Raw genomic sequence first — 8345 nt, 5'->3', positions numbered from 1 at the left:
CAAATCCGGTCGTTGGTACTTGCTGGCTTGTGTAGCCACGAGGTAACAAAAGCTCAACACTGCCCCCTAGCATCCTGGAGCACTTCTGTTGTGTTTTTTACGTGTTTTGAGGTTTGTACGTGTTTTGTCTGTAGGGGCCACCGTAAATATACTTTTATTTATTCACTCCACATAAAATGTAATAAATAAATAATATAATACAAAAACCAACTATTCACATTTCAACTTTTAACTATTTAAATTTTCAGCTTTGATAATTATAATTTGATCAACTGGTCCTGAATCCAATTGACACCCTCTTCTCAACGAGAAGCCTGAGGTCGGGGGAGCCCGACTATCCTGGAGGGACATTCCCTGCCACATACATGATGGACAGGTGGAGGAACTGGAGGGTCATGTGCCTGGCGGGACGGTCGATTTAGGACAGGAGGAGTATCTACCTTTTCGGAACCATGATAACAGGGTTCTTGCTGATCTTAGCTGGCTTGGACTTGTGTGGTGGACCGAGTTGAAAACAGGAGGAGTCACAGAAATTATTTGAAAAATAGGGTTGCCATTTAACCCTCTCAAGGCAGGCGTTGCAGATTTGCAACAAGTAAAAACTAACAACCTGATTACCCTACATACATATTTTATGAGTTTTTTCACTCAGAAGTACCACTCCAGGTATTCTTTTGTGCATTAGTAACAAAAACTTAATTTGAGCCCGAGAGGGTTAAACCAAAAATTATATTTACAAAAGTAATAAATGTTGAGCTCATAAAATAGGTAAAAGAAACAAAACTCAACTCATGTAAAACCGCAACTTAACAAACCAACTGACTGCCCAAACAAACATAACTGACCTAAACATGAAATGACACACAAGGGTTTATCTAATGGCTGATCAGACCACTATGACACATGAGGGGTAACTAAACAAAACACAACTGTAAACAAAAAACAATGCAGTACAGTCTGGTTTGATAATAAACTAAACACCAAAGAAGAAAATCAAAAACATTAAACCCTAAACTCAAATATTTAATTAAGGGCAACTACTTTGTTTTTACATTAAAGAAAACACACATTCCCCCCCTTCAGCAGGAAGGGGTGGTGCAGTCCAATTATCCCTGTTGCATTTAATGCTTTCAAACCCTGGCCACCACATTTTGTCTGGCAACGACTTCAGAGTGTGGCCATGGGTTTGTCCATCACAACCACGTTTCTGATGATCACCATCATCCCATGAGGCAAGCATGGAGCTCCAGACCGAGAGCGACTGATGGTCGTTTGATATTTCTTCCATTTCTAAAGAATCACACAACAGTTGTCACCTTCTCACCGAGCTTCCTGCTGATGTCTAGAAGAACGTTCCTGGCTTCTTCAGGTCTACGGTCTTATCTGACATCCTCTGACAGATTTATGGTCAGATTTATAGATGTGAAACTGTGAGTGTTAAAAAAACATTTCCTGAAGATGAAAGTTGAATTTCAATATGTTTTTTTTTCTCTTCGTGCACCAATCTGTTCAGTAATGTTTAATTAATGTGCTTGTTAATATTACTTGAATGTTGTCTGTCATGATCAGTAGCAGCAGCTGCAGTGTGTTGGTGCCACAAGGGGGCAGCAGAGTTTAAAGCCGCAGATATCAGACCATTTGCGGTTGGAGTTGTTTCCTCTCAGAGACCAAGAGGCAGACGACAGAACAACTTCAGAGGATTGACGACCTCTGCTGTGAGTACACTGTGTGTCATCATAATGAATGCTAAATGATCCAGGTTGATCAGTTAAAGAGGCATTTCAGTCAGACTGTCTGTCTTCATTCAGGGAGGGAAACACTTTCGGCCTGCTGGGGAGGAGAGAGAGAGTATGTTACAGGGTGTGGTCCAACAGTCAGATTTCCTCAGGAAAGATGATAGTTGAGTGGTCCGAGCGCGCTTTGAATAGTCCAAAAATGACCTCTTACCTCCTTCTCCTTAACATTTTTTCTTCATCACAGTGGGAAACATTACAAGGTCAAGGAAAGGTATTAAGGAGGATTTTTAAGGACTTAAAAACAAGAAGAAACTACAGTGACAGAAGATGGACTACAAAATGTGCATCTACTCTGTGTTCTTCAATTTATATGTTATTACCACTCACAACTATATTAAAAAAAAATCATGGTAGCAAACATAGTTATAGTTGAGTAATATAACACTGAGATTTATGTAATTGTATTATAAGGGCCCAAAAACTGCAGGTAATAATATGGAAATGCAGCCCGGTAGTAAGGTGGTAATAGTTCGGCAACAAGGCAGAAACAAGAACGTAATAATGTGATAATTACTGGTGGAGGACATGTTTTCTGTAGGCTACCTGTTCATTTTTCTTTAGCTTTATTTATATTAATGTACACATCTCCAGTTATCCTCTGTTGCTGAGACAGTCAAATTAAGTTCTTCAAATAAGGTTCTTGGGAAATGATCTGGAACATTGTGCAACCTCATGAAATGGGACTGGATCATAACAGATGTGAAGGAATGCAGAGTGATCAGCTACTCTGTGAATTTGGAGCAGAAATGCCCCGAGCTCCTCACAGAAAGATTACTATTAATACTAATAAGATTACTATTATTACTAATGTATCTTGACATGCGTCAAGATACATTAGTAGCTAATATTAAACCTACAAGCTAGCAAAATGAGTAAAAAACAGATGTCTTTGGAGGGTTTCTTTGCAAAGGGAAAAAGGCCCAGTGAGGAGACAGAAGAAGAGTGTGTGACAACCACTAAGAAAAAGAAAGCTGCATTTAACAGACAATACCAAAATACCTACTTGAAATATGGATTTATCACGACAGGCGATTCCCACGCACCAAGCCCGCTCTGCATAATATGCGGCGACCGGCTCTCCAATGAGGCAATGAAGCCTTCAAAACTGCTTCGTCACTTGGAGACCAAGCACCCAACATTAAAAAACAAGCCTTTGGAGTATTTTGAAAGAAAAAAGCAGGAACAACAGGGACAGAAGCAATTACTGAGGGCCTCCACAACAACAAATACAGGTGCACTGAGAGCATCATACTTGGTGGCTAACCGTATTGCTAAGGCTAAAAAGTCATTCACTATTGGTGAAGAATTGATCCTTCCTGACACTAAAGACATTTGCTGTGAACTTTTTGGGGAGGTGGCGGCTGAAAGGATAGCACAGGTGCCTCTGTCGGCTAGCACTGTTACTCGTCGCATTGATGAAATAGCACATTGAGACAGAGTTGTTGGAGAAAATTAATACATCACCATGGTACGCTTTGCAGGTTGATGAGTCTACAGATGTGGACAATAAGGCAATACTACTTGTTTATGTGCGATACCTTTATCAGGAGGATGCTGCTAATAAAGTTACACAATTACACAGTGAATTCGTGTGTAATATTATATTTACAAAATACCACAGTTTTTGTCTTGGTCATATCATTTTATTTTGTTGTATTTATCCGTGACACCTGCCGGTCCGTGAAAATATTGTCTGACATTAAACCGGTCCGTGACGCAAAAAAGGTTGGGGACCGATGCTGTACAGTGCAGCGAGGAATGCCCAGACCTCTACATTGGAGAGACCAAACAGCCACTTCACAAGCGCATGGCACAACACAGAAGAGCCACCTCCACAGGACAAGACTCAGCAGTCCATCTGCATCTAAAGGTCAAAGGTCACTCTTTCGAGGATGCCAATGTTCACATTTTGGACAGAGAGGACAGATGGTTTGAAAGAGGAGTGAAAGAAGCATCTATGTCCACTGTGAGCGACCATCTTTGAACAGAGGCGGTGGTTTACGACACCAACTCTCTGCCATCTATAATCCAGTTTTGAGATCCTTCCCAGACGCCTTAATGCCCACTCACATCCTGGGCCATCTGACCTCAGGAAATCACATGATAAGGTGGAGCCAGGTTTCACAGTGAGCTCACCCGAAACCCTGTCTGATTGGGACCCACACCCAGTTTCACACCTTGGCTCATGTGATTAGGTAGAGGATCATCAGGGGGTCCTTTGTCCCTCTTTGGGGGGAAACTCCCACTGGGTTTAAATCTGGGACTCCCCACCATTTGACCTTAGAACTGAAGAAGCTTCTCAGGTTAGAGCAGCTCGTCTTTTAACTGGCACTCAAAAGTTTGAGCACATTTCCCCTGTTTTAGCTTCACTTCACTGGCTGCCCATTTCTTTTAGGATTCATTTTAAAATTCTTTTATTTACTTTTAAAGCTCTCCATGGCCTCGCCCCATCTTATCTCTCTGAGCTGCTACAGCCTCATACACCCACCCGCTCTCTCAGGTCAGCTGATCGGCTGCTCCTGCATGTACCCAGGACTGGGCGTAAACTTCGTGATCGTGCTTTTGCTGTAGCAGCTCCAAAACTGTGGAACGAGCTTCCTTTAGAGATCAAACAGGCCAGTTCTTTATCTGTTTTTAAGTCACTCTTGAAAACCCACCTCTTTACCCTGACCTTTGACACCACGTGAGATGTTGTTTTTTTATTTTTATTTTTTATTTTAGTTGTTTTTAGGTGATTCGATGCTGTTTTATCTTGTTTTTGTTTTAATATAGGGCTGTTTTAATTTTATGTTTTATGTGTTTTATTTATTTATTTTGCTGTTTTCTGTTATTCTATTGTTTTAACTTATTTTCTGCACAGCACTTTGTTCCTGTGCCTGGTATTTTAAAGTGCTTTATAAATAAAATTGGATTGGATTAGAGGTGAAACGTCTTCAAGCAACTTAAAGAAGTCCAGACGCTTTTCTTTCCAAGTTCCTTAGGTTACAAACAACAGTACACATGGGCACCACCTGTAACCTGACAGTGTTACTTTGAAATAATTTTTAATAATTACGTCAAAGGCTGAGAGAATCCGAAAGCTAAAAGGTGGAAATCTTATAAGAATTAATTTTCTAAAGCAGTTAAAACTCAGTAAGAACTAAAATATGTTTAAGAATTAATTCAACAATATTTTATAACACACATAACGTTTAATCAACAGTCCTTAAATACAAACACAGCAACATGAATAACTTTGATGTTTTTTTCTCACAGATTCCTGTGTGTCCATAGTGGTTATTGTTGTTCTCTAACACGTGGAAGGTCCTACTGTTTTTGGTTTTGTATATAAATTTATTTATTTATAATTAATTATACAATTAATTTAGTTTAATTAATCAACAAAGAGTTTTAATGCCTGAACCTGCAGCTGTTTGCTTTCCAGTGGATCCACAGCTGTGCAGGATCACCATCTACTGATGTAATAAGGTTTTATCTTAGTATGTAAATGTATAAGAGGTGTTATTGACAGTTATAAACAGAAACAGTTTGTTTCCATAAAACTGAACGTGCAACATTTTACAACCTACTACACTGTCGCTGTCTCACCCAGGAGGTGCCAGGTGGAACTATTCCAGATGTTGTCAGTTATAGTAATGGTATAAAAACAAACAGCTGGACAGCAGAAGAACCAGAAAAACATCCTCAAACTTTTACTATGTTTTCCAGGTTAGACTGAAGGATGGACTGTACGTCAGGCGGTGCGATGGAGGTGGCAGCGCTCGGTCGGCCTTTCAGCGTCGGGATGCTTTACGACTGTCGCAGTGACGCGCTCGTCCCTGGTAAGAATTCACATGTAAAGATTCTTGATGCATCACAAACTTTCATTTTTTAAAGCCAGTCGATTGTAGAATATCTATCTATCTATCTATCTATCTATCTATCTATCTATCTATCTATCTATCTATCTATCTACACATATACATATATACTGGAACTGCTGGGTATACAAGTCTGGCCTAAGTCTTCTGCTGATGACGGCAGCAGTCCAGGAGTTCAGTTAATTGTCTTTATTTAAGTTCCACAGAAGAATTGGTTACATCAGAGCTTGCCAGGCTTAATCCAAATGCAGTGCAGCCATACGTGACCTTACAGTTGTAGAAGATACGGTATGTGTGACTATGAGCATGGTTTTCTGGAAACAGAAACAGGCAATTCTTTAATTAGTAGAGTCAAAGATAACTAAGAAACAATCACAACACATCATTTACTCAACACAGCAGTATTTAACAATGTCCACAAGGGGTCACTGTAGACCATAAAGACCATAAGCTGAAGCAGCAGACATGAGCCCAAACAGGTTCCCATCACTCCAGCCTTTCTGCCAGTAAAAGTAGCCACGCCCCTAACTCCAGTATCAGATACATGATACAGAATAATTACCCTGCAGTTGTTTTGAAGGGAGACTCTATCCACAGGGACCAAACTTTTTTTTATAGCAGGCTGTAAACATGATTTTAAATCAGTAAAGTTGGACATGTGTATGTGCACACACACAGTCATGTATCGGCTGTGTCCAGGCAGGAGAAGGACCCAAACGCAAAACTCACCACACAGGAATTAAACTCAAAAAGCTGCTTTATTGCAGAAGGGCACGAAAAATATAACTAAACTAAACTGGGACATGGATAACTAACACACAGGGAAACACAGTCATGAGGGAGACTACGACACTGACAAAGAGCAACACAGGGCTTAAATACACAGAGGGATAACGAGGGAATGAGACACAGAAGGAGAGCACAGCAGGGAGTAATCAGGCTGGACGAGACAAGGGAAGCAAAACTAGAAACACTCACATGAGACATGGACCTTCAAAGTAAAACAGGAAACACACTGACTGAACTCTAAACATGCAAACTTAACAGCAACTGAGAGGACAGAACATAGGGACCAGAAACATGGTACAAAATGGTCACAGTAGACACAACATTGAACACAGGGAAGCCATATTACAAAGCCAAAGAACTAAACCTATGATAACCATAACTGAAATCTAGGGAAACAAGAAACAGTACAACGAAGGACTCAAAACATAATCCATAATATAAAAACACAAGATCTCTTCAAAATAAAATAGGAAACATGATGAGACGCAGACATGACAACCAGAACTTGACAACGTAAGACACAGACATGAAACACATGAAGAGCAGGGGAGACTTAACAGGGGTTGGAAGACACAAGGGGAATCTAATAACAAAGAACTAGAAAAACTCATGAGCTTAATCATATAATTCAATTCAATTCAATTCAATTTTATTTATATAGCGCCAAATCACAACAAAAGTCGCCTCAAGGCGCTTCATATAAACATCCAAATAAACTAAACTCAAAACACTGGGTCTTATGACCCAGGATCGTGACATACATACATACACATATATGTGTATGTATACATACATACACATATATGTGTATGTATGTATACATACACATATATGTGCTGGGGCAGCACGGTGGCACGGTGGTTAGCACTGTTGCCGCACAGCAAGAAGGTCCTGAGTTCAATTCCAACATCAGGCCGGGGTCTTTCTGTGTGGAGTTTGCATGTTCTCCCCGTGTTTGCGTGGGTTCTTTCCGGGTACTCCGGCTTCCTCCCACCGTCCAAAGACATGCAGCTTGTGGGGATAGGTTAATTGGAAAATCCAAATTGCCATTAGGTGTGAATGTGAGTGCAAGTGGTTGTCTGTCCCTGTGTGTTGGCCCTGCGACAGACTGGCGACCTGTCCAGGGTGTACCCCGCCTCTCGCCCTATGACAGCTGGGATAGGCTCCAGCGCCCCCCGCGACCCTGAAAAGGATAAGCGGGGGGCGCTGTGTATGTGTGTGTATGTATGTATACATACATACACATATATGTATACATACACATACAGTGGGGCAAAAAAGTATTTAGTCAGCCACCGATTGTGCAAGTTCCCCCACTTAAAATGATGACAGAGGTCAGTAATTTGCACCAGAGGTACACTTCAACTGTGAGAGACAGAATGTGAAAAAAAAATCCATGAATTCACATGGTAGGATTTGTAAAGAATTTATTCGTAAATCAGGGTGGAAAATAAGTATTTGGTCAATAACAAAAATACAACTCAATACTTTGTAACATAACCTTTGTTGGCAATAACAGAGGTCAAACGTTTACTATAGGTCTTTACCAGGTTTGCACACACAGTAGCTGGTATTTTGGCCCATTCCTCCATGCAGATCTTCTCAAGAGCAGTGATGTTTTGGGGCTGTCGCCGAACAACACGGACTTTCAACTCCCGCCACAGATTTTCTATGGGGTTGAGGTCTGGAGACTGGCTAGGCCACTCCAGGACTTTCAAATGCTTCTTACGGAGCCACTCCTTTGTTGCCCGGGCGGTGTGTTTTGGATCATTGTCATGTTGGAAGACCCAGCCTCGTTTCATCTTCAAAGTTCTCACTGATGGAAGGAGGTTTTGGCTCAAAATCTCACGATACTTGGCCCCATTCATTCTGTCCTTAACACGGATCAGTCGTCCTGTCC

The 8345-nt window shown here is 40.9% G+C and overlaps 1 protein-coding gene across 1 annotated transcript in view; it reads left to right on the top strand.

Annotated features, from left to right (window-relative positions):
• Positions 1-5517: 5517 nt before the first annotated feature.
• LOC148097242 (uncharacterized) overlaps positions 5518-8345 on the top strand; it is a 10775-nt gene continuing 7947 nt past the window's right edge. The window contains exon 1 of the mRNA XM_087832378.1: positions 5518-5617. Coding sequence (XP_087688504.1) covers positions 5518-5617 — 100 coding nt within the window. The remainder of the gene's footprint in view (positions 5618-8345) is intronic.

The sequence above is a fragment of the Neolamprologus brichardi genome, chromosome 18, assembly GCF_056152115.1.
Source record: "Neolamprologus brichardi isolate AB-2024 chromosome 18, ASM5615211v1, whole genome shotgun sequence".
NCBI lineage: Eukaryota > Metazoa > Chordata > Actinopteri > Cichliformes > Cichlidae > Neolamprologus > Neolamprologus brichardi.
Note: the sequence above shows the minus strand (reverse complement) of the source record. Positions and strands in the feature narration are given on the sequence as shown.